Below are 27724 nucleotides of genomic sequence, written 5' to 3'. Positions count from 1 at the left end.
AAATTGCATCTTTGATCTATCAGTATCACAAAATGGAAATAGACCAAACATACTTTTCGACGGACTCAAGAATTGTGTGGTGTTGGATGGATTCAAGCAGCTCAAAAGCAGAAGTCAGTCTACATTGCTAAGCATGTTGATAAAATACTAATTAACAACAGACCCTTATTTCCTGTATCAGAAGACCCTAATAATGAGCTTCCTTTTATTTCAAATTGATTGAGCATTGATGGACACAATTGACAACAAACTGTCTTTTTGTATAAATAAAAAATGATGATGATAAAATTATGGAGTATGCTTAAGCTATGCTTATGCCATAGATAAAACATACTCCCTTAGTTGGTTTCTCATCCTTATGGATCCGCTGAAGCCAATTTTATTTTTAGATCTGTCCGGCGCACTGTAGAGGTCATGTTTTGTTTAAAATTTGTTTCTTGTTATTTCAGTCATTTACAACCTCGTTTAACCAAATAAAACAATCCAATCATAAACAATAATTTGATCCCTAGTTATAAAACCAAACAATAAAGCACAAATCATTAAATTAAGCCTATAATAATAGATACAAAATGTCGTCGATACTAGCAAGCAGTGTCACCAGACATGAACTAGACACGAAGAACCAGCTTGAAAATTTACAATGGGATGAGAAGTCTACTTGTGTTGGTTCATCTATGCTGCTTATACCGTTGATTTATTGATAAAAAGTCAATGCTTAAACTAAACTTATACATAAATTTCATAAATACCTTTGAAATTTATATTGAACTTTCTCATTACAGCTCACAGACGACACAGGAGTGTTGAACGGGGAAAAGTTTGATCAGTTTGTTAAGCTCTACCAAGTATGGAGACGTGAAATGAAACCAGACGATCACCCCGACCCTTGGGAACAGTTCAAGAACAGACCCTTTGAATCTGAAGACCTTGAGCTCATGAAATACAAAAGCATTTACAGAGGCAGAAACGCAAAAGAATAGGCTTCTCTGTGAACACTGAACATAATTTTTTAATTTGTATTAAATTGTAATCTGGATGCACAAGACTTCTCACCTTGTATAGCTTCTTCTGTATAGCTTTGTAAATAATTTGCATTATAAATACAGGCTGAATAAATAAAAACCTTATTGAAGAGTATTTTTTAATGAAAACATAGACTAATATTCTATGTACATTGTTGGTCAATCTTACATTCTTTAATTAAAAATAAAATTCTGACTTTGATTTAAAAAGTAGTTCACAATAAATAGTACTAATGTGGTAGTAGCTTTTTATCAAACATTCTTTTTAAAAAGTTCTTTTTAATGACTTTGTATTGGCTATATTTTTTCCTACAGTCACCCGACAAAGTTGACTTCCTTGTACTGTTTATAGTACAGAAAGCTGCTAATTGCTGCATATTTATACTTTGCCGTACGGTTTATACTTTGCCGTACGGTTTATACTTTGCCGTACGGTTTTTACTTTGCCGCACATCAGGATTCCAACGAAACAACACAAAACAGCGTGGTTCCATTATGCACGTAATCCGTGTATGCTTGGAAATAGGTTGGCAACACTTAAAGATAAATTATACTATGAGCAGCTGATTGACTATTATAACTAGGATTTAACCTGTCATTTCGTGTTTATAGTTTGGGTATTTCTGAACTTTCTGGACTTCTTTTAAACGTTTTTAAAACCTTCCTACGATCTTAATAAACGAGAAAATACCTTTTGAGCATTTTTTTTAGGCGCGGAAACCACTTCAAATTACAAAAACATACGGAACTATATTCTCAAAACGCGGAGCACATTTCTTGCCGAGGAAAAATAGCGGAGTGATATGGACCGCGGGTACTACTTTCTCTAGGGCACCATTTGTGATGCCAGCTGAACCTAAAAACGTGTTGCATAGTGTTTGAAAGACTAATTATTTATATGCTTTATAGTGACTGTAGGAAAAATATAATGTGTAACACGAGTGAAAAAGGCCTTTGCTGCACTCGAGATCATTCCACACTCGCCTGCGGCTCGTGCGTAAACATTGCTCTCGTGTGCAGCAAAGTGCCACTTTCACCACTAGTTACACAAATAACTATTCCCTACAGTCACCCGACAAAGTGAGCTTCCTTGCACTAGTTATAGTACAGAAAGCTGCTAATTGCTGCATTTACTGTACTTACTTTGCCGCACAGTTTTTACTTTGTTTTACAGTTTTTACTTTGTTGCACACCAGTATTCCAACCAAACATCACAAAACAGTATGATTTTATTATGCACGTAATTCGTGTACACTTGGCTTTCACAAGTTCATCACACTTCATTTACTTTGTACTTAAACCAAAAACTTTTTTTAACACTGATGACCAGCCCTGTGTCTTTAACTTAAGACAAATTTCAACATACAAATAATTTAATGTTAAATAAGGGTCACAGTCATGCTCATTAAAAAATAGTCAGATTTCTTTTAGTGATTAATTAAATTTAAAACCAAACACTTACTGACTAATTTAGACCAGAAAGAACTTAATGACATATTAATAACCCGACAGGGTGTCCACCGACCGGGAAAACCGGGAATTATGCATGATTTTTTTTTAACCTGGTAAAAACCGGGAATTATGCATGAATTTTGTATTTGAGCAGCAATTTTCAATTTGCCGCGATCGTGCATGAAAATTACGTTTCCATGACCGTGGGAGACGACAATGACGTTTCTGTGATTGCGGGAGATGACGATGGCTTTTAATTAACATTTTACACAAGTTTTACATACAAATTAATTAAAAGAGTTGAATAGAAAACTTTATAAAGGAATATTTGCTTTTTTTATAATAAGAAAAAAAAACTACGCTTTTAAAGGTTTTACAAGCAATTTTCACTATGTTTTAATTAATGTTTATGATTACCTAGATGTTAATATTTTAATAAAAACTGATTTCTATAAAGTTAAATTTAATATTATGTTGGGGTTTAGATATATTGTATTGATATATGAATATATCTTCCAAACGGAAAAGATATTTAAAAACTGATACTATCATTACATTAACAAAATTGTATTAATAAAATCCCATATGGCGGATCCAAGATGGCAGCCGAAAACACTAGCTAGACCACGCTACACTTCAGACAAAACACCCGGTAGTACAGGATTCTACATGTCATTACCTATCTATCCCCATCGCCACCAATCATAAAATTGCTTCATTCAAAATTCCAAGAACCTTCCTATATTTACAAACGCCCCTACACTATGGCTCACTAGCAGTGATTTTTCACAGTTGGTATTGGCATGATCACATTTTCTTTAAAATGAGTTTTGGACCTGTAGAATTTCAACTTTGTATGGTGTTTGATAGGTCTTGCGTGCATTATTTAAAAACGGCATTCTCTTCTCTTCATGGGACAACCTGATATAATATTATGTGATATATCAATTATATCATATAATATTATGATATAATATAATGTTTGTGATTGTTTTACGGAAAACTTAAATTAGTTGATTTGATGATTACAATAAAAGCAAGAGCAGGTAAAAAATCATCAATGTTTCAATAGAAAACTAAACACCAATGAGTCGGGTGGAAAAATTTTCTAGAAAAACTTAGGCATACTCACAGAGAAGTAATATAAATTATATTACTTCTCTGTGGCATACTATTGTTTTAGTTAGAAACTATAAATAAAATTAGAAGCTTCAACATTTTAAGTTTAGAAGTTTATTTACAATATAATATATGGTAATATGTGAATATGACATTATAATACATCTTTCCCCTTAAAAAAAAAAAAAAAACAGCAGGCTAAGCAGCTGCGCAATCTTAATTTCATCCTTAAGTTTCTTACTATGACCAATAGCTATTAAATACAGTTGTTCAAACTTCTGACAAAATCTTTTCCAATTTTCACTCACATTTCCTTCAAAACTCGTAGGTTCAGGCAACCTAAACACTCCAGATACTTTCATTATTTCTTCTAGGTTTCAAAATACACCTGACACCATGTTTTGTTAGAAAATATAAGTAAAATTAGAAGCTTCAACGTTTAGAAGTTTATTTACAACTAGTGTACCTGTTGCTCGAATTCGAGCAATTGCGAAGCATTACAGGCGACTCAAAGATTATGGAAATACTCACGATCTATACAACCGTTAGATATAATCAAAATCTTTTGTAAATATCTTTTTTCAAAAAGCTGATCTATTTTTTTTCTACAAATTTTTCCCTCTCATAGCCGCATTAGGTTGTCTATAATAACGATTATAAATGAAAAAAAACATTATTTCTATTTCTTCTACTTGGTTGTGTTTTTTTTTTTTTACTTTTTCTGTGTTTCCATTGTTTGCAAATCGGTTATTTCAATGATTGCTCAAGAAATGTAGCACAGTGTTAATTCAGTTTTATTTTTAGCCTATATAAAATTGTCCAGGATTTCTCGCTCTTTTCCATTGTAATAATTACACCAACCCAAGTTTCATCTACAGATGCAATATGCCAGAGAATATCACCTATTGTATACAGACATTAATCTCCAAGAAGTGGTAAAAAAGGCAGAAACCAACCAAGGCAATAGATATAAGTTAACTCTATAAGAAATAATTGTAAGAGTTACTGTGATAACTTATTAGGATTTTCCACTGATTTGGTAATAGAACATTATATTGCAAAACATGACACGATGAGATTCTTAGAGATTCTTTCTTCTTTGGAGAAGGAAATCAATTTTAAAATCAGAAAAACCCATTGCAAATACTGTACTTCATTTTGACAAATTCAATAAATCACAATTTAAATATAACAGCTGTTGCATTATAAAGTAGTGTAGAACTATGCATATGGTCGTAATGTAAATAAATCTGAAGAGGCAACTTTAAAGGATTCTGGGGCAGAACCCCAAGGTAAATTTACCTCGTTTTTCTTTTGATGGCTCATCTACCAAGACCTTTCTTTAGAGACCCCTACCAAGTTTCTACGCCCAGCCGTTCTCTCAAATTAGCTGTGACAAAAACCCCGTTTTCCTCCATAAGAATAACATGGGATGGGAATTTAAAGGCCACTGGGGCAGAGCCCCAACGGAATTCACCATGTTCAAATTAGAACATTCTCTCAATTCTCTCTCAAATTAATTCTCTCAAATTGACAAAGAAAAACAATTTCAAATTAATATATAGACTAGTGGAACCCCGTCGAAATCGACGGTTAATCTTGAGGTTTTATGTAAATTCAGCTAACTGCGTTGGATAGAGTGAAGTCATTAAAATCTTAGTTATATGAAGGGAGGAAGCAATAATAAGTATGACGATTGTGTTCCCTAAAAAACGTGATTGATGAATTCGTTTAACACAATATTTCCTACCTTTCTTTTTATCGGCTTTAGGTTGCCCAAAAGGTTTTTTAGGAGTCTTATAATTGTTTGTTCATGAGTTTGTTTCATACCAAAGCCACTTTCACTATATGAGAGAATGAGTTCATATAATTAGTCTATCATGTTACGGAAAGAGTCAATATTTATTACTAACCACTAATTCCATCTGCTTTACGAAAATCATTCAGATTGTATCCGGATTTATAAGTAAATCTTCATCTTTTTTTTTATAAAAATATCTGATTCTCCAGAAAGCAGTAACATTCTTACTTCGATCTCAGCAATTTTAAATCCTTCTCTTGCCACATCGACCCATGTATTTATTTAATCATCCTGTTCTTAGGTACTTGATAATTCATTAACTTATGGGGTAGTTTTGCCTTGGCCATATAGATCACATAAAGCTGTGCATGTATTTCGTGGATACGAATGAACCATAATTGTAAGAAATTTTATCACAAATCTTGAACATTTGCGGAACCAAATCCATAACCTAGTCCAGCATTGGTAACACATTATGCAAATGCGATGAGATGTGATGACACTGTTGTGTTTCCGAATGTTTTGTATGTAGTGAGGTTTTATATGCGTTGTTCAACCTAGCTACATGTGTACATCAAAGTAAAAACTGTGTACACATTTTTTTTAAATACCTGAATTTACATTAGTTCACCTACTTTACCAAAACCATAGACTCCGTAGTTAGTCTATTCCAAAACTTGAACACAGCTCTCATCCTCAACGTACTCATCTATGACACAATTTTCAACCCGATTATCAAAAAAAGTTATACCAATAAATTAATCTCAGGTGTTCTTTCTTGAATTTAAAAATAAATGGTGATTGAAAGTAGAAAAAAAAGGCAAGTGCCAACCTTACAATATGTATAAGCTAACCCGATAAGGAATAGTTATATATGTTCCTTTGAAATTGATAAGTCACACTTATTTCATAATTTAAAATTTTCTAAGAGCAATAAAGCATAGATTTTTGAACAAAACATTTCAAATGTATCATAAATTCATCATTTTGTCGAAACTATAAAAAAACTTGCCATGCAGTGGAGAATCCATTTAAAATCATAAATAATAATGTAAACATTTAATTTTGACAGTTTCAGTAGACCTTTGAATACAATTTTAATATTAACAGCTGGTTCATTAAAAGTAGTGTAAAATTATCCATATGGTGGAAATGTAAACAAAATTGCAGAGTGAACTTTAAAGGCCTCTGGGACAGAGCCCCAAGGAAATTTACATCGTTTCTCTTTTGAGGGCTCACCTACAGACCAATACCTTTCTTTAGACACCCCTACCAAGTTTCTACGCCCAGCCGTTCTCTCAAATTAGCTGTGACAAAAACCTCGTTTTCCTCCATAAGAATAACATGGGATGGGAATTTAAAGGCCACTGGGGCAGAGCCCCGAGGGAATTCTCCATGTTTCTCTTTTGATGGCTCATCTACAGACCAGGACCTTTCTTTAGACACCTCTACCGAGTTTCTACACCCAGCCGTTCTCTCAAAATAGCTGTCACAAAGAAAAACAGTTTCAAATTAATATATAGATTCCACTCAAGACTGAAACATAAACATGACTGATATTGTTTACCTTCAACTATCATATGATACATATAACATATGGTAATATGTGAATATATCATACATTATAATACAACTTATTGTCAACACGAATAAAATCACAAGTAATTTTCCACATTATATTGGTTATAGCAAATGAGTTCTTAAAAAGAATTATGGACTACTTCCATTAATAATGAGTACCTGGGGACCGAGCTTTGCTCGGGGAAAATAATAAGTTTACTCTGAAAGCAGTTAAGTATTGCAGATACATTAATCCACTACCAAACTCCACACTGCTCACCTACACTACTTCCTGCACCACTCCATACGTCGTGGACCTGTTTGCCCTCCTTCGTCCTTCCCTATACCATTTTAGAATTGCAGATACATAAATGCCACAGACAGTTCCCACACTCTGCACTGCTAGCCTTACTACTTCCTTCACCATTTCCTACGTCATGGACCTGTTTTCCTCCCTTCTCATAGCATTTTAGGATTGTAGATACCTTAATCTAATCCCCATTAACAGTTCCCACACTCTAGTATGCTCACCTTTACTACTTCCTTCACCACTTCCTACGTCACGGACCTGTTTCTCTCTCTTCCAACGGCATTTTAGGATTTCAGATACCCTAATCTAATCGTCATTAACAGTTCCCACACTCCGGACTGCTTGCCTTTACTACTTCCTTCACCACTTCCTACGTCGCGGACCGGTTTCCCTCCCTTCCCATAGCATTTTAGGATTGCATATACCTTAATCTAATCGTCATAAACAGTTTCCACACTCCAGACTGCTCGCCTTTACTACTTCCTTCACCACTTCCTACGTCGCGGACCTGATTCCCTTCCTTCTAATCGTCATAAACAGTTCCCACACTACGGACAGTACGCCTTGACTACTTCCCTCACCACTTCTTACGACGCGGACCTGTTTCCGTCCCTTCCCATAGCATTTTAGGATTGTAGATACCTTAATCTAATCCTAATTAACAGTTCCCACACTCCGGACAGCTCGCATTTACTACTTCCTTCACCACTTCCTACGTCGTGGACCTGTTTTTCTCCCTTCCTATAGCATTTTAGGATTGCAGATTCCTTAATATAATCGTCATAAACAGTTCCCACACTCCGGACAGTACGCCTTGACTACTTCCCTCACCACTTCTTACGACGCGGACCTGTTTCCCTCCCTTCCCACGGCATTTTAGGTTTGCAGATTCCTTAATACTGTATAATCGTCATAAACAGTTCCCACACTCCGGACAGTACGCCTAAAATGTTAACAAAGAAAAAATCAGTTCTTGGTATTGTGGTGTGACATTATATGTGAGAGAACGTTTGATTCGTCACTCAACGCAGGCAATGAATGTGATATTTCAAATAAAACACTTTCTGCTTCATCTTATGTTTTTGAAACCCCGTTGGATTACGAATCAAGCGGAGCCGCACTCAATTGTTTTATGGTACCAGTACACTCTCGCTAAGAGAGTAATTTGGGCGAGAGATCGGCATAGATCGCATGTGAGGTAACCATGTTCTTCACTCTCGCCACAGAAAACGTACTACTATAACCCAGAATGCCAACCGCATGGTAAAAAGCATTAAGCGGTTTGAGAGAGCTTTGCCTGTCAATCCGTAGGCAGCGCCACCAGCGTTGCTATGCTATTGCATGGCAACGCTGGTGGCGCTGCCTACGGATTGACAGGCAAAGCTCTCTCAAACCGCTTAATGCTTTTTACCATGCGGTTGGCATTCTGGGTATAGTAGTACGTTTTCTGTGCTCTCGCTTTGTCTCAAAGTTATTAGCATATTCAAAAAATATCGTAGTCCAGTTCTAAGCAAGACAAAATTTATATCCAGACGTGATAACAATTATTTCCAAAAATAATTTTCCCACTCACTAAACAAATTACCCGCAACTCATGTCTACGCACAGGCCCTGCCTATGTAGACAATTTCCATATAAGTTGATAAGGTATTTCTTTTTCGTGCCATTCAGTTTTTAATATTATTTTGTAAGTTATTTTTAAGTCAAGGATTGTGTAATTTATTATGTAAAATACCATGAACTGTATTTTTCAGTTGGGAAATAAACATTATTTCATTTCATTTATTTTCATTTCAAAGATAAAACATACTCCTTTTATTAGTTATTCAGATCGGACGAGTTTCACGCAAACACGTCGCAAGGTGAACAATCAACGTAAAAAGCCATTTTTATAAGGTTTTTCTATGATTAAAAATCAGTTCCATTATTGTTTAGTTTTTTATATATTCTTGTACTCAAAATAATCAGTAAAAGTTATAGGATGTAATTTGAGTTATTGATTGCTTGAATTATTTATAGGTTCAAGATACTTTATTAGGCCTACAGTTATCAGAAATCATAAATTTGATTGTTTCTCTGATATCTATTCTATCTATATATTAATAGGCAAGCATGTTTCTTTAAAACCTTTTTTCTCAGCTTGTGTGCATCGTGGGGTAAATCTGCGCATACCGTTAGAAAGCAATTTTCCTGTAGGTGTGCAGAATCCCTTTATAAATTTAAATAGGCTCAAAGATAAGCACAAAAAATGAGATTGAAAATTTGAAAAAATTAACATGGATTTTATGCGTTGCCATGCTGGTGACGAAATAACAACGAAATATAAACAGAAAATCAAAACAAATGGAAGAAACTCCAATCACATGTTTTATTTACAGTGTGGGGTGAAAATAGAGAAGTGAGTACATTACATATTTTTGGTCGAGTTTCGACCACTGGACGACCTCTCGTCTATATATTAATAGGCAAGCATGTTTCTTTAAAACCTTTTTTCTCAGCTTGTGTGCATCGTGGGGTAAATCTGCGCATACCGTTAGAAAGCAATTTTCCTGTAGGTGTGCAGAATCCCTTTATAAATTTAAATAGGCTCAAAGATAAGCAAAAAAAATGAGATTGAAAATTTGAAAAAATTAACATGGATTTTATGCGTTGCCATGCTGGTGACGAAATAACAACGAAATATAAACAGAAAATCAAAACAAATGGAAGAAACTCCAATCACATGTTTTATTTACAGTGTGGGGTGAAAATAGAGAAGTGAGTACATTACATATTTTTGGTCGAGTTTCGACCACTGGACGACCTCTCGTACTTATTTAATACCAAGCAGGTTTTTTGTGACAATTACTCCTCCGATACTACTGAACCGATTGACATGTTTTTGGTGTCATTGGAAAGAGCGTAACGTGAAGTTGTGCTGTGCAGGAAACTGGGAAATAACTAGAGAGTGAGGCCCTGGGGCCCTTTAAAGTTTCGTATTTCCATAGACAAAAATAAATAGTCTATTGTCTATGGTATTTCTCAATAAGATTAACATGGGAAACAAACATTGTTATGAAACTCCAGCTGTTGTCAGAAATTAAAAGTGAGAAGAAGAGCATATGTTAATTGTAAAATTGTGACAGAGAGGTTATGCAGAAAATCAGGTATTAGTTAATGGTTATTTGGTGCTATTAAAATAAAGAATGAAATTTTTAAACGTACTGGCGACAATGGGTGATACCATGCAGACACATTATCATTGACAAAGACCAACATGTAAAACCTATTGCGGCTATAAGTGGGAAACATTTGTACAATACACTAAAAGCCAGATCAGCTTTTGAAAAATGATAAAATATTTACAAGAAATGTTGATTATATTCAACTGTTAAGTACATTGTGAGTGGGATTATCATTAGTTACGTAATCTCTGAGTTGACTCTTTTATTTAAACTCATCGGAATTTATGACTTATATTTGTTTATAAATAAGTTATTTGTTTTTGAATAACTCCTTTACTTCTTTGCGATTGCTCGATTTCGAGCAACATGTACACTAGTAATATTTATTTCAACGCTGTGGAGCAGTATGGATCAACTAGTATTTTATTTTATAATTTGTTTGGGTCAGCTGTCTGAAAATGTGGAATAAGCATTTAGCCGAATGGGCATACGGGAGGGACGATGGCTAAAGGTGTGGTGACGTCATATCTATAGTGGCTAATGTCTTCCCTTGAGGCAACACGAATAACACGATTACCGTAAACGAGACGACGTGTTTCCAGCGGCGTTCGTGGCATTGTTGATAGCGATTCGGACTGTTGTTCAGGAGGTCCCCGGTTCGAAACCAGTTGGGGACACTATCTTTTTGCCAAAGATATTGCTTTGAATGCGACTACTTCTTAACTGTACATCTTTTGTTAGAATTTGATGCATTTATAATTTTATTTTTGAACAGATTTTTTTAATAGTAAACCTTTATTCGATTTTTATCTGTTTTTTTTTATTATCAGCAAGTTTGTTGGTTAGGTTAGGTTATGACAATTAAATTTTATAATACTAAATTTTAAAATTAATTTTATAATACTAAATTTTAAAATTAATTTTTTATTATAAATTATAAGTGAACATTCATTAGATTTTTATCTTATATATTTGTTATATTATCAGCAAGTTTGGTTGGTTAGGTTAGGTTATGACGGTTTATTTTTACAATTAAAAATTGTAAAATTAATTTTATAATTAAAAAGTTAATTTCATAACTAGAAATTATAAAATTAATTTCAATTTTTTCAACTTAGCGGTTCTAGAGGCGAACGCTGACACTACAAGATATGTTAGCCATCGTCCCTCCCGTGTGCCCCACCGAGCATTTAGCAGTTCTGACTGTTTGCATTGAAATGTCAACTCAAAAGGTAAACAAAGTTTGTGAATTTTCTAATGCTTCCATGGAGACGAATTAATATTTTTATTTTTGAAAACCTCACCTCAAAACTATGGACATTTAAGCACGGCCGCCTTTACACTCAAAAGGCGTAGCCCTAGTAGAGGAACTCAGGGAACGAGTGAAGTGATTAGTCCTATGGCATTCCTTGGTATGTGGACTGGACAATCTTTTTGCTTAATTTGGGCTGTGTCGTGTCGGTTTAGTATATTTTAGTCGTGGCAGCCGGACTGACACCACCCACGGCCACCTTTTAGGGGGCCGTGCACCACCTCAATTTTATAATAGTATAGAGATAGATAAGTATATATCAAGATAAGTACATGATCAAGATAAGGTTATCTTACTTTTCCTTTTGGCACAAATATATTAGTTACTATGTATGTATATACTTTATATTAGTCGAAGCTTATGTGTTCGATAATACAAGGGGGTATCCTAATGAAGTGGATAATGTTCAGTTTAATCTTTGACTATTAGTTAAATCTATGAAAATGGAGTGGGATTATGATGTTAAACTTTTGCCTTTCTTTAGCCTCATGGAAAGTTTCAAAGCCATGATTACCTAGCTCAAAAAAAGGTGAGCATATGTTTTGTTTTTCTTTATTGTCAAATCATAAGGTTGGTTTAATGGTTTGTTTTTGTTTAGTGTAGTGTCAGGTCAGTGTGTTCACACAAAATCTAACCTAAAACCTCTTTTTAAAGATAACATAACCATTGTTATTGTTGTTCTTTATCAAAATTACAATTTCGTTTAAGTTAATTTATACAAATATATTTTTTATTGAAATAGGCCTAGTATCGATCATTCATTTAACACTATGTTTTTAATTTAACACAGAGAACGTTACTCTAAACATTTTGTGTCACCAACCAAACATAACTACTTACCGATTACATAATCAAAACTGTTTTGTGTATTCATTCTGTCACCATTCTTGTTGAATGCTGATAGCGGCTAGTATTTTATTTAAATTGTGAGTTAAAATGACAGCTTCAAATGGAGGGATACCATCTGAGGAGTTCAAGAACTATTTCAATTCTGTGCAGACTCCATTTCCTGAGCCAATTGATGGAAAAATCGATACTCTTCAATTTTTAGAAGCATCAAGAGGAGTTGTGTGTTTGGTTGGTAGGTTTAGTACTTGTATTGAATTGTATTATTTTTTCCTATAAACAATCTGGTGTAAGTTTTACACTTCCGTTCTGTTGTGAAAAACAACCGAATGAAAAATTATTCAATAGGCCTATAACGATCGATAACTTATTTTCATTCGGTTGTTTTTGACAACAGATACGGAAGGGTAGACTTCCGTGTCAGTTGGCACAAACAACCGAATGAAAAATGGAGATCAGCACGCCTCTAGTAAGTTAGGGCGTGCCGGGGCTCACCACGCACATAGTATGGGGTGCCGGGGCTCAACACGCCTCTCAACTGCACCAAACTCACTCCTTAAATAGGGTCGGGAAGAGCTTTGAGGGTGGGGGAAGGTACCTAGTACCGGTCCTCAGGCAAAGCCCTTAGCACTTTTCTCTCAGCACTTTCCCTGAGTAAGTTAGGCCTAGCCTACTTTTCCCTGGGGGAATTCACCGAGCACTTTTTCTGGTGCTTTGGTATTTTTACTAAGTTTTTTCTTTTCCCTATACCTTGGTCTTCCTTAATATTTCATTACAAGTGCAACGATTATTTAAACTTCTTCTTTTGTTTATTTAACTTAAGTTACTAACTTACTCCAGTAGAATACCTACCTATCAAGACAGATATCATCAAAGTTATTTTAGTTATCAGCAGTGGTGTAAACTTCAAGTTGTAAATTGTTCGGAGTAGAAACGCTTACCATAGTCTGGGAAACTGACCTATCTTACATTAGTGATATTCAGGATTTCATAGCAGACGCTAAATATTTGTTTGTGTAGCGTTAATGGGCTCATGAGGATCGTTTTATGGCTCAATCAATTCCTAAAGAGAACTCGGGCTACATCTCTGAGATTTAATTTATATTAGGCCTATTTAATATTTTTAACACAATGAGCCAAGCCACATCTATATCAGAGCCGTTTCGATGATTTAATTAATTTAATACATGCTACGAATTATATAAAAAAATAAGATTGAAGTGATACCTCGCCACTCATGTCAGATGGGCACAAGTGGTGCTAAGTTACTTATTTCAATTTACAGTAGAGGACCCATGCTGCTACGCAGCGTTAAAATAATATCATATCCAAGAAATAATAAAATTTATGATTTTTGATTGAGTAATATAGTATCTTAAACTTAACTGATTCAAACAATCAATACCGGTAGCTCAAATTAAAGCCTAAAACTTAGGCTAGGCCTACTGATTATTTTGAGTCTAAAATACATAGGCTAAAAAATCATAACTTAGCTTTTGATTTTTTATAGAAAAACATTTAAAAAAATAATTTTTATGTTTGTTCACCTTGCATTTGCTAGAAACTCGTCCGATTTGAATAACTAGGCCTAATTAGCTTAAATGAAAGCCAGTATGTAACTGAAGGTTCTTAGACAAAAATATATAGGATTATATAATTACATGGCCTATAACTGGTGAAATACATCTTAAATTGAAGTCAGAATTTGAAAATAAATCAAATTTATGTTTTTCTGTGCCTGTACACCTTCAATTTGAGACCTCAATCCTGAAAATCGGTCTTGTAGAAGAGCCAAACAACCTAAGATATAATATTTTATAATTATTATTTTACGGTAATAGATCCCTAACCCCTTAGCCCCTCCCTCCTATAAAAGAATTATAACACATATCAAATGTATTCTACAACCAGAACATATCGTTTTAGTGCTATCCCTTGACGGTGTGTCTTCCATGTTCCTCGACTCGCCCATGACTGATCCTACTAATCTCATCCCCTCTCCTGGGCATTCGACTACTACGCGTTTCCGCTTGTCTGTCTATTGTAATCTGCATGGTTGCGGATTTCACGAGTAGGCCTACTGAGTTGAAGAAGTAATAAAGCACATTTTATTTAAGTAGGATGAATATTCAACTTGTATCACTATTTCTGTTCCTTAAGTGTAGGCTTTATTTACAGCAATGAGACCAATTAACATAATTCGGTCATGGTAAAAAATAAAAAAATTACAATTTTTCACCAAAACATTCAGAATTTGGTATCAAGAGTAGAGGGGTTAGAGATAGTTCTAGATGAGATTAAACCTGACATTTTAGTCTTATCAGAGCATAACATGAAATCTGATGAGCTGAGCAGATTTAATTTAAACGGTTTTATGATAAATTCAGATTACACTCGGGAAAAATTTAAAAGTGGAGGTGTTTTGATATTATCTAAGCTTGGTTTAAAGTGGAAGCAGGTGAACTATGCTAATATTGAAGTGTTAAGGGAAGAAAAAGTGTTTGAGTTCTGTTGTTCAAAATATTTTTTTGTAGGGGATGAAATTCTTTTGGTTGGTATATATAGATCACCTGCAAGTAGTGTTAATGAATTTTTAAGTCGATTAGGTATTCTATGTGACTATGTGTTATCAAAAAACAAAAAGGTGGTAATAGTAGGAGATTTTAATATAAATGTTTTAGTAAACAGCAAACAAAGCAAGGATTTTGATAATTTGTTAAAATCTCACGGTTTGAAATTTTTAGTAAATTTTCCAACAAGGGTCACAGCTAACTCAGTAACGGCTATTGATAACATTCTAACAAACATTCCAACCCATGAATTAAAGACCACAGGAGTCATAACTGAGCTTTCAGATCACGATGGACAAATCTTAGAAATAAATATTTTAGATACATGTATAAAAAACAATTACATTTTTAAAAAATCCCGACAATTCTCAGAAGAAAATAAGCTCCAATTTTATCAAATGCTGGAAAAGGAAAACTGGAATGATGTTTATTTAGCACCGGTAACAGAAAAGTACAATATTTTTCACAAAACGTTAATTTACTATTTCAATTTATGTTTTGAAAATAAACTTGTCAAAATTTACAACACAAAGAAATCCTGGATAAATCCAGAAATTAAACAAGAAAAACAGGAAATTATAAAAATGAGTAGAATAGCTAGAAAAGTACAAAATAAATGTACTTTCTCTAAACTAAATAAAAGAAAAAAAAATATTAAATAAAAAAAATTACTGAGAGTAAAAAGAAGTTTTTTGATTTCCAAATTCATAATTCAAGTAACATTAACAAAACCACATGGAGAATAATTAATAATGAAGTTTCAAACAAAAAAAACACTTACTCAGAGAATATTAGTCTTCGACTGAATGATGAACTAATTGAAAATCCTACTTATGTTGCAAACATGTTTAATAATTACTTTATAGATGTTGTAGATAGCTTTAGTGTTAGGCAACCTTTAGATAAAAATAGAGGAACAACTAATCAAGTTAGCGATGTAATTAAAACAATACCCCCGCCACAGCAAACCTGCCGACTAAGCGAATTTCCATTTGTCTGAATTGATTTTCAGTTAAATATATTTTAATAACATTAGGTTTAACGAGTACCTAGGTTTGCTGCTACAAGGAAACTAATAAAGTGTGTTTTTGAGTAAAATATTGATAGCTTAGTACAAAATAAATAAATTTGCCAGGTTTGATCAAAATATATCCATAAACAAGCACAACATTTGACAATATTCTCCATAAGAATAACATGGGAATTTTAAATTTACAATTTTTTTAATTTTCTCCGTTACTAATAATCGAACAAAAATACTTTTATATACTAAATTATTAGTTTTTTTAAGCTCTTTAAAAAGGTCTAAAGAGAAATCGGGAAATTTTGTGTTTTGAGGGTCAAAAGTGAGAAAAACCAATTTTTACCCCATAAAACCCCCCGTAAAGCCCCGTTCCCATGGTCCGATCGTGCTGGTTCGCGAACTCATTCAAGTTTATCCCGCTTTACACCATTAAACCAAATTTCATCAAAATCGGACAAAAATTACTCAAGTTATCGCGTTCACGGACGTATATATATATATATATATAAGTCTATAAATATATATATATATACATATATAAAAATTTGAACGAATGGTGTTTTTGGCCTCTGGGGACATCAAAATGAAAAAGTAAATCGGTCCCCGGGTCTAGGTCTTACCGTGCCACCTACGGTAATAGCTACTTCCCTATAGGGAAATTCGCTAAAAGGGCTTTTTGAAAGTAGGATATTTAAGTGCACTCCTGTAGATGATAAGGAAATGGAAAGAATTGTTGGTTCACTTAAGAATAAAATGTCTAGTGGTTATGATGATATACCAACTAAATTATTAAAATATGTAGGGAACCTATTAGTAAAGCCACTTGTACATTTGGTGAATTCCTCTTTTGTGTCTGGCTTATTTCCGCATCAACTAAAAATTGCAAAGGTAATTCCTTTACATAAAAAAAACGAAGTTACTGAAATATCTAACTATAGACCTGTTTCATTGCTCCCTGCTGTATCAAAGGTATACGAGAAAGCAATGTACATTAGATTGGTAGATTATCTTGAATCAAATAAGTTATTTGATAATTCTCAACATGGTTTCAGAAATGGAAGATCAGTAATAACAGCAGCTACTGACTTCATTGAGTCCATCGTAGAATCAATTGAAAACGGTGAAAATGTTCTAGGGATATACATGGATCTCTCTAAAGCATTTGATAGTGTTTGTCATTCAATTTTGCTAGAGAAACTGGAAAGTCTTGGAATAATGGGAGTCCCCTTAAAATGGTTTCAATCTTATTTGGATGGTCGGATGCAATTTGTTGAAATAAAATCAAACAAAAACAATTATTTAACTACATTTAACTCTCATAAACGTAGAATTAAGTGGGGGGTGCCACAGGGTTCAATTTTGGGACCAATTTTGTTTTTATGTTATATAAAAGAATTGCCTAAAAGTATTGTTAATCCTCAAAAGAGTAAGATTTGTTTATATGCAGATGATTCAAATTTAACAGTGGCGGGGAAAAGTAAAGAGGAGTTGGAAATTTCGGCCTTTGTAGAATTGTATAATATACAACAATTTCTAAAAAATAATAATTTGAATCTTAATGCAACAAAAACAAACTTTATGTCCTTTTCGACTAAACAAAGTAAACAGAAACTTGAACCCAATTTGATCATTGATTCAGAATCAATAGAACAACTTTCTGAAGCCAAACTTTTAGGTCTCTATGTAGATGAACATCTAAGTTGGAATAAACACGTTGAAAAATTATTAAAAAAGCTTAATTCTGGAGGGTACGCATTGAAAAGAATGTCTTATTTGTACAATTTAGATGCACTTAAAAAAATATATTTTGCCCATATTCATTCTCACATAAACTATGGCATTGGACTATATGGGGCAACTACGATTAAAAATTTAAATAAAATTCTAATCATGCAAGAAAAAGCCATTAGAACTATGTTACACCTTAAAAAAGATGAATCAGTTAAATCTCACTTTAAAAATCTAAATATTTTAACAGTTTTTGCAGCGTTATACTTTTGAAATAGCATGTATAGCTAAAAGAGACAGCCTAAAATATGAGCCAGTTGTGCCACATAGTTACAATACAAGACATAAAAAGGATATTGTAACTTCAACCTATAAGCTGGAATTCTCAAAAAAAAACCAACTTTTACTGGATCACTAATTCTAAGGAAATTGCCTGCCTCTATAAAGGAGGAATCAAATTATAAATTATTTAAATCTAAATTAAAAAAACATTTAATAGAAAAGGCGCCTTATACAATGGAGGAACTCATTGAATAAATACCTATTCATACTTAAAATGTATTTATATCTTTAAGCTAGTTTAGTACTTTATACTTGACACTATTTTTGTACCCATGTACATGTAAGGAAAATAAAGATGTTTTGATTTGATTTGATTTGATTATTGTTCTACATTTGTAAAAATTCAAATGAAGTTATGGCTATTCTTAATTCCTTTTGACTAATAACTAAAAACTATATTACTTTAGAGCTTTCTTAGGCCAGTCAACTTGTAGGCCTACATAAAAAGAGGCTAAAATCGCTAAGCGTGATGTATTACTGCATTTTTAATATGTGGTTGGGACCAGTTAGGGTAACTCAAAACCAAGTTACAGCTTAGAGATCCCTGTGCTCAGCAATGCAGCAATACGTCACGCTTTGTGATTTTATTGTCCAATTTGACTGGCCTATCTACCAAGTAGGCCTATCTAATTCTTTATTAGAAGAACAACATTTTAACTGTAGCATTTATTTTCAGATCAATTGGGCAATGTTTTTGCTCCAGTCAAATATGATATGACAGGAAATATTGAGGTAAGTATCCTCTCGACACCTTTTTAGTCTTTTTGTCATTGTCTACGCATAAGTGGCATTTTCAAGGAGGTATAGAGAAAGTACACAAAAGCTAGGGATGAGCATCGGTTGGTCAACCATCGATGTACATTTTTTTTTCAGTTTTCTTTGTGTGCTCTCTGTACTGCCTCAGCTAATTAACCTAGGCCTATTAGCACACTCTACTAGCACTGATTAAACACTCCCTTGCGTTGGTTAGTCTATGCTGCTAGCTTGATGTTCTAGATTAGCAGTTTCTCTTTCACATAGGCAAGAACAAATAAATATCTGTATTAACCCTAGCAGTGGCCAATGTTAGAAGTGGGGAATGGCCAACCCATTTTGGTGATTTTGCAGACATTTTTTTGAAAATTCGTAAAAATTCAACCGTGCAAGTATTTGATTTTTTTTTTGAAATTTCAAAAGCGGCCTCGGTATTTTTTTTCAACGGATTTTTTTATGGGAAATTCATTATATACATTATGTAGACAATCTAATTCCCTACACAGAAATATATAACATGTTAGGAAAATATTTATTTTTTATTATAAGTTTTTGGGGCGAAATATATTGACAAACGGAGAACTGAAAAAATTGAAAACCGTACAGTGTTAGTTTATGTTGTAAAAAGTTATATAATATATGTGTATACTAATAATGATATATACATGTTTGTAAAGCTAATGAAGTAAGGAATAAAAAAAAGTCATAAAGTTTATGGTAAAAATAATTTTTTACCTATAAACATACGTATATAAAATAATGTTTTTATATTTTAGCGATTTCGCGAGAAAAAAAATTCACAGTATTTAGTATACAACTTTTGTACCAAATTTTTTTACTTCAAACCAACATAATAATCTTGTAGTGTATTCAATTACCTACATAAAAATTTATAACATGTTAGAAATATTTTTTTGTAGGTGTCACGTAATAGGGACATAATAATACAATAACCGCAAAACCTCAAATAGGTAAGTGTAAACTATACAGTGTTTGTTTGTGTTGTAAAACATTATGTAGGCTGATGATATGTACATATTTGTAAAGCTAATGAAGTAAGGAATCCAAAAAAGTCATTAGTATGATGGTAAAAAGTTATTTTCACCTATGATTATGTGTCAATTTCAGAACGTTTTGAATTTTTTGCGCATTTCGAGAAAATGGAGTGTACAGTATTTAGTATAGCTTTTTTACCAAATTTTTACACCCAAACCAATATAAACATGTTGTAGTGTATTAATTTACCTTTATAAAAATGTATAACACCTTGGGTAAATCATTATGTAGCATATATAGCTCGTACAACAATCTCTGAATGTCAGAATCGTCATTTTTGGACATGATGCTAACAAAATACAGTAGGCTAGGCCTATAACTTTTTTACAAAATTGTTTACCCCCAAACCATTATAAACATGTTGTAGTGTATTCATTTACCTTTATAAAAATGTATAACACCTTGGGTATATCATTATATAGCATATATAGCATGGCGAACTAAGGTCCGTCTCGTACAACAATCTCTGAATGTCAGAATCGTCATTTTAGGACATGATGCTAACAAAATATAACCTTTTATGAACACTATTTCACACAATTCAGTAATATTTATGCATAATAAAATGCATGAAGAATACTGTTATACACACACACAAACTTCACTAACACTAACACTACGAACTAATAACGTATTTAGTAATAAATCGCAGATAACACCAGAGCGAACACTCACGGCAACAACAAACAATGGCGAATACACAAGACAGCTGTAGCAGTAATGACTCACTTCCGTCGTCTTCATATGTGAGCAGACGTAAAAAACCCTGAGCGCAGGGCTGCCACTCTCACAATCTATATTTCTTCCTCTTCAAAATGACATATTATATGACTAGTAATAATAACTTACAGTGTATGTAATTCGTATTTTCTACATCGTCACCTGACGACCATTGGCCATTTGTTAAAAATTTCGAAAACAGCTGTTTTCATAAAATCGTACTGGTTGTGCAATCAATATTTTGTTCTAAATATTACTACCACAATGAAGATAAAATCAATGGCTATCCAGTGGTACCACCCGCAACATCCCACGACGAAAATTTTCCGAGCAGGGTAATGCCAAACAAGACGTGTTTTGCCAGTTCCCAAGTGTCGGCTGCAAAAGTCGTGCCGCACCAAAAATTCATTTGATTTCTAATCGTCGTGTCATTGTTATATACCTGCTACAGGGTTTGTTTATGTAATAAAATGAAAGTTCAGAATGTGATCTTTCGAATGGTATATATATTATTCTCATTTAAGTTGATTGTAAGTGTTTTTTTTACCGCTAAAAAAATTTCGGCCCAGATCGTCACCAGACGACTTTGGCCATTCTAAGCATCAACGTCAGACCGTCACCAGACGACGATCGGCCACTGCTAGGGTTAAATGAATGTGTAATTTATGCTGGAGAACAGGAGTGCTGCCACTGAAATTTATTACAAATATAAATTGGTTTTTAGGTAGCATTTAGAACAAGCACCACACAAATGTAGATAGTTATCTCACTCAGTCTACACTTTTCTAAGTCTAGTTCAGTTCGCGATATTTCATCAGCCTTTCAATAGAATAAAGACATAAAAAAATGCAATTTCTTGTTGAGACCAACATTTACATTTTCATCAAAACTAAATACAATTTAGGTAAGGGAAACATCGATATTTCAATACCTACTTTTCTAATTAGGTAGGCCTTGGTTTTTGTTTCTTTGGAAAAGCTGTAAAATATACTGTACTAAGAATATTTAATTCAGCCTAAGGTAAACCTCTAATGATTGATATGCGATGATGAACTCAGCAACTGAAAAGACAATCTTACTGGGATTCCCTGCTAACCAAATATATTTCTCAAATTGAATTTTCTTCATCTTAAGAAAAAGCTTTGCAAGAGGTGTATCCATCTTAAAAACATTTTTAAAACTGATGAGAAAGAAAGGGCCGACTATTAATCCAGTGGGTCCGCCCGAGGTGGAGGATCCCCGCCATGCCCGCTACTCGTTTGAGCTGAAGCGGATCAACCAAGATCAACTAGTAAATATCATAAATAGTATAAAAGGATGCTCCTCTCGACGATGGGATAACATTCCTGCAAAACTTATTAAGACCTTCTCCAATTATCTTGTTCAATCCATATCCTATACTCTAATACGAGCAATGTTTGCTTGTACGTATGCTTGCTTGCTTGCAGAAAGATCTCGAAAACGGCTCTGACGATTTTCTTCAAATCTTGTAAATAGTTTATTTTTGGCCTAAAAACGAGTTTCATGCAGTTAGAACTGCCAACAAAAATCTAATTACGTAGAAAAACAAAACTGAAAGTCAAATTTTTTTAACATTAGTCTTATGGGTTGCTAAGTAACCATGTTGGTTCAATTAAATAACAAGGAAAAAGTAAACAAAAGACTTGAAGTTGAAGCAGTCACAGGTACTAGTTGAAGTAGCTATTGAAATAGCTGACATCAGTAGACACCTTAGCGCTCGAAGTAAGCTGCCACTAAAGGTCATCATCAACGTAGGCTCAAACAATGTACAGCACTCCCCTACACCGAACCATCTAATGAGACCCTACTGGCTAACTATCGAAGCTATGCAAAAAAAAACACCAAATAAACACCCAATGGTATGTACACAGCTTACTACATAGACAGGACGCACCAAAAACCTACATCGAAGAGATGAATGAAGCTTTAAAATTCATGTGTGACTAACTAAATATTAATTTTATAGATATTACTACAACTTTTAACCAAAACCTATATGCAAGCGACGGTATCCACCCGAATACCGAAGGAAACAAAGTGCTGACCGCACACCTGAACAACATTCTAGGCCTACCAACTCTATCAGAGAATAACCAGAAAGAAAATAGGCCTACTCAAAAGAACTGCACCAGGAAAGAGGACAAAAAAATTCCAGAAGGGGACAACACTACGGAGGGAGGCTTGACCAGACAAACAGAAACCCCTAAGCCTAATGACATCCATCAAATTATGACACCTAAGGAAGATGGGACTCTTACTGAAACAGCAGCACACCACTCACTACATAACCAACAAACCGAGACACCAAAAAATACTTACCAAACTGCAAAGGAAGACTCCCAACACCCAAACGAGACCACTCTACAAATACCCCTAGAAGCATAGCCCACTTAAAATCACTACCTACACTCATCAGGAACAAAACTACCAATAACTCCAACTCAAAACCGCATAAAAAGACAGATATGACTGATAGGCCTACCTTAAAAATTTATCACCTAAACATCCAGAGAGGGCTACAGAGTAAAATAGACAGGCTACAACTAGAAATTCAAAACCTCGATCCAGACATTCTAATAATTTCAGAACATGGTGAAAAAAAAGAAAACCTAAAAATAACAAACATTCCAAATTACATTTTAATAACAGAATTCTCAAGAATAACACATAGATGGGGAGGAATAGCAATTTTTTGCAAAGAAAACAATGTCGACATCCTAAAAATCCGAGAAATCAATACGCTCACCTTCTGTGAAGAACAATCTTCAGAACTTGTAGGGATTGAACTACCCGACTTCAAGACTGTAATTATTGGTGGATATAGATCCCTGAACCTGAACACTTTTTTTGAAAATTTCTCAAACTTACTTTCCACAATATCTCACAAGAATAGAAAGATAATAGTGATGGGTGATTTAAACATAGACCTATTTAAAGATAACGAAACTGAAACAAAAACTCTTTTAAATATATTAGCGGAACATAACTTGAAACCATCGGAACTACCCCCAACCAGAATAACAACCACAAAAACTTGTATAGACCTTTGCTTTACTAACAAACAAGGAGGACCTTGAAGTAAAAACCCATAGTAACTCAACATCTGACCATCAAGCAATTACCTGCCAACTAAAGATAGGACACAAAAAACCTATAGCACCCATAAAAAGACAAATTAGAATAACATCTCCAGCAAATCTAGACGAACTCAGAGCATCCCTCAAAAATCAAGATTGGTCTACTGTGTTTTCTAAACAAAATGTGGATGAAAAGTATGATGCCTTAATAAGAATTATACAATACAAAATCGAAGAAATCATGCCTAAACAGTACAAAACTTTTCACCGTAGCAAGAAAAAAAAGATATTCTGGAATGATAAACTTACTAGACTGAAAAACTTACTCCAACTAGCAGAACATAAATACTTACTCTCAAACAGGGTTGAGGACAAACTCACGTACGTTAAAATGAAAAGAGCATACGACCTAGAAGTCGAAATCCAAAAATCAAATGCTGTTGTACAGAAAATAAAAAATGCGCCCAACAAAAACAAAGAACTCTGGAGCACCATAAATAAAGAAAGAAATGCGGACAGGAAAATTAAAGAGGAAATAAATCTTATCAGCAATGAAAAACTGACTACCGACCCAACCCACATCTGTAACCTTTTAAACAACCACTTTATAACCCTCGGAAAGCCACGCCAAACTCTGCACAATAGGACCTCAACCACCCCAAAACCGAAATCTAATCCCAATCTGCCACAACAACCTAGAGCCGACTCACTAGCAAACTTTAACAAGATAACCAAAAAGGAACTTGAACAAATATTTGACAATCTACCGCCTAAAAACTCTTCTGGACTAGATCAAATATCTAACAAAATGATCAAACACTGTAAAAGGGAAATAATCACGCCACTCTTGCATATCATCAATACATCTATAGAACAATCTAAAGTCCCCAAATCAGCAAAAATTGCCTTAGTTTATCCCAAATTTAAGAAGGGTGAGAAAACCTGCATCTCAAATTACCGGCCAATATCCATCCTACCCACGCTCTCTAAATATATAGAAAAGGCAATACATAATCAGCTCATCACATACCTGGAGGACAAAGGAAAGTTTACCCAATCACAGCACGGCTTTAGACATGGCAGATCAACAAATACAGCTCTTGCAAATCTATGCGAGGACATAACATCAATCTGGGAAAAAAAACTCCAAGCAACAAGCATTTTTCTAGACATAGAAAAAGCCTTCGATAGCTTGAATAGAGAAATACTAGTTGAGAAACTTCAAGAACTAAATATCACCCATAATGCTTTAATCTGGCTCCAAAATTACATGACAGACCGACAACAACTTGTAGAACTAGAATACACTAAAAAAATTATGAAATCAAATACAGATCTAAACTTCGAGAAACCTATCAAGGAATCCCGCAAGGATCTATACTTGGCCCGATCCTCTTCCTAATATATATAAATTCTTTTCCGAATGACCTATCTAGTGATAGCTCCTGCATAATGTTTGCGGACGACACTACCATAATTACACCAACAAATTCCAACACCCAAAAGGAAAAAATAGAAGAAACACTTCAAACTTCAATAGCCACCTGCAACTCATTAGACCTAAAAATAAATCAACAAAAAACAACAGTTTTAAACTTCACTTCTAACAGCCAGATACGGAAATGATAAACGAAACGCTAAATTTCTCGGAATCACACTGGACAACCGATTAACATGGCACGACCATATTGAAAATCTGGACAGTAAACTATCCCAAGTTGTATATGCTCTAAGGAGAATCAGGAAAATCACAAACAAAGAGATCTGCAAAACGGCATACCACGCTCTCTTCTCCTCACACATTAGATATGGCATAATTGCATGGGGCTCTGCCAATGAAACCGACCTGAAAAAAATACTAGTACAACAGAAAAAAGCCATCAGAATCCTGGAACAAGTTGATCGGGAAGAACACTGTAAACCTCTCTTTGTCAAAAACCAGATCCTCACCTTAACATCCACTTATATCTTTACGAAACCATCCTCTTTATCAAATCAAACCCACCTCAACTCAGAATAAACTGTCACGAACACAACCTCAGAGTAAAATCAAACTTTAATCTAAACCAACACAGACTAACGAAAACCAGCAAAACACCAAATTACATGGGAATAAAACTATACAACATCTTACCCAACAAACTTAAAGACATAAACTTGCTCTCTAACTTCAAAAAACAAGCTGAAACAATACCTCATAAATCGACCTTATTACACAATTACAGAATATCTAGAAGAACATAAATTTCCTACAAAATAACACTCATAATACAAATCACACATTCACCCACACTACAACACTACACACAATCAAGAAGCTAGCAAGAAGAAAGATGAAAAAGAATTGACAATTCCCCGGTCTCCAAGGACTGCGGCGAAGACTTCGATGGTAAATGGTAAATGGTAAAAGCATGTGTTCATTATAAGCCAACTACCCACAGTATACTAGCAAAGTACAAAAGGGAAATCATCACTTGTTACTATTGAGCAAAGATTATACTGAAGATAGCTCGATACAATGTAGGCCTAGTAAAGGCAAGCAGTACGAAATGCGGGATCTGTTTATGACGATTAGATTAAGGTTATCTGCAATCATAAAATGCTATAGGAAGGGAAGAAAACAGGTCTGCGACGTAGGAAGTGGTGAAGGAAGTAGTAAAGGAAAGTTGTCTGGAGTGTTGGATCTGTTTATGACAATTAGATTAATGTACTTGCAATCATAAAATGCTAAAGAAAGGGAGGGAAACAGGTCCGTGACGTAGGAAGTGATGAAGGAAGTAGTAAAGGCGAGCAGTCCAGAGTGTGGAAACTGTTTGTTTATGACGATTAGATTAGGGTATATGCAAACCTAAAATGCTATGGAAGGGAGGGAAACAGGTCCGCGACGTAGGAAGTGGTGAAGGAAGTAGTCAAGGCGAGCTGTCTGGAGTGTGGGAACTGTTTGTGATGATTGGATTAAGGTATTTGCAATCATAAAATGCTATGGGAAAGGAGGGAAACAGGTCCGTGACGTAGGAAGTGATGATGGAAGTAGTAAAGGCAAGCTGTCCGGAGTGTGGGAACTGTTTTTACGATAACATTAGGGTATCTGCAATCCTAATATTCTATGGGAGGGAGGGAAACAGGTCCGCGACGTAGGAAGTGGTGAAGGAAGTAGTCAAGGCGAGTAGTCCGGAGTGTGGGAACCGTTTGTGACGATTAGATAAGGGTATTTGCAATCCTAAAATGCTATGGGAAGGGAGGGAAACAGTTCCGTGACGTAGGAAGTGGTAAATGAAGTAGTCAAGGCGAGCTGTCTGGAATGTGGGAACTGTTTATGACAATTAGATTAAGGTACTTGCAATCATAAAATGCTATGGGAAGGGAGGGAAACAGGTCCGTGACGTAGGAAGTGATGAAGGAAGTGGTAAAGGCGAGCAGTCCAGAGTGTGGGAACTGTTTATGACGATAAGATTAGGGTATCTGCAAACCTAAAATGCTATGAGAAGGGAGGGAAACAGGTCCGCGACGTAGGAAGTGGTGAAGGAAGTAGTCAAGGCAAGCTGTCTGGAGTGTGGGAACTGTTTATGATGATTAGATTAAGGTTTTTGCAATCATAAAATGCTATGGGAAGGGAGGGAAACAGGTCCGTGACGTAGGAAGTGATGATGGAAGTAGTAAAGGCAAGCTGTCCGGAGTGTGGGAACTGTTTATGACGATTAGATTTAGGTATTTCAAATCCTAAAATGCTATGAGAAGGGAGGGAAACAGGTCTGTGACGTAGGAAGTGTTAAAGGAAGTAGTCAAGCCGAGCTGTCCGGAGTGGGGAACTGTTTATGATGATTAGATTAAGGTATCTGCAATC

General features: G+C 34.5%; 2 protein-coding genes across 8 annotated transcripts in view; both read left to right on the top strand.

The window, feature by feature from the left end:
* The window catches only part of LOC128981980 (pentatricopeptide repeat-containing protein 1, mitochondrial), a 124544-nt gene extending 123385 nt beyond the window's left edge, over nucleotides 1-1159 (top strand). For 5 of the 6 annotated variants that reach the window (XM_054401023.1, XM_054401028.1, XM_054401016.1 and 2 more), the window contains exon 12: nucleotides 786-1159. In XM_054401023.1, the coding sequence (XP_054256998.1) occupies nucleotides 786-983 (198 nt within the window). In that variant the 3' untranslated portion in view covers nucleotides 984-1159. The remainder of the gene's footprint in view (nucleotides 1-785) is intronic. The other variant, XM_054401041.1, reaches the window with a different exon arrangement.
* An 11192-nt stretch (nucleotides 1160-12351) lies between these two features.
* The window catches only part of LOC128981972 (glycolipid transfer protein), a 56073-nt gene continuing 40700 nt past the window's right edge, over nucleotides 12352-27724 (top strand). Inside the window, exons 1-2 of one of the 2 annotated variants that reach the window (XM_054400997.1) lie at nucleotides 12352-12824; nucleotides 18930-18985. In XM_054400997.1, coding sequence (XP_054256972.1) covers nucleotides 12680-12824; nucleotides 18930-18985 — 201 coding nt within the window. In that variant the 5' untranslated portion in view covers nucleotides 12352-12679. The remainder of the gene's footprint in view (nucleotides 12825-18929; nucleotides 18986-27724) is intronic. The other variant, XM_054400999.1, reaches the window with a different exon arrangement.

The sequence above is a fragment of the Macrosteles quadrilineatus genome, unplaced genomic scaffold (assembly GCF_028750875.1).
Source record: "Macrosteles quadrilineatus isolate MER2022 unplaced genomic scaffold, UCM_ALF_1.0 Scaffold_1__1_contigs__length_201487025, whole genome shotgun sequence".
Classification (NCBI taxonomy): Eukaryota; Metazoa; Arthropoda; class Insecta; order Hemiptera; family Cicadellidae; genus Macrosteles; species Macrosteles quadrilineatus.
Note: the sequence above shows the minus strand (reverse complement) of the source record. Positions and strands in the feature narration are given on the sequence as shown.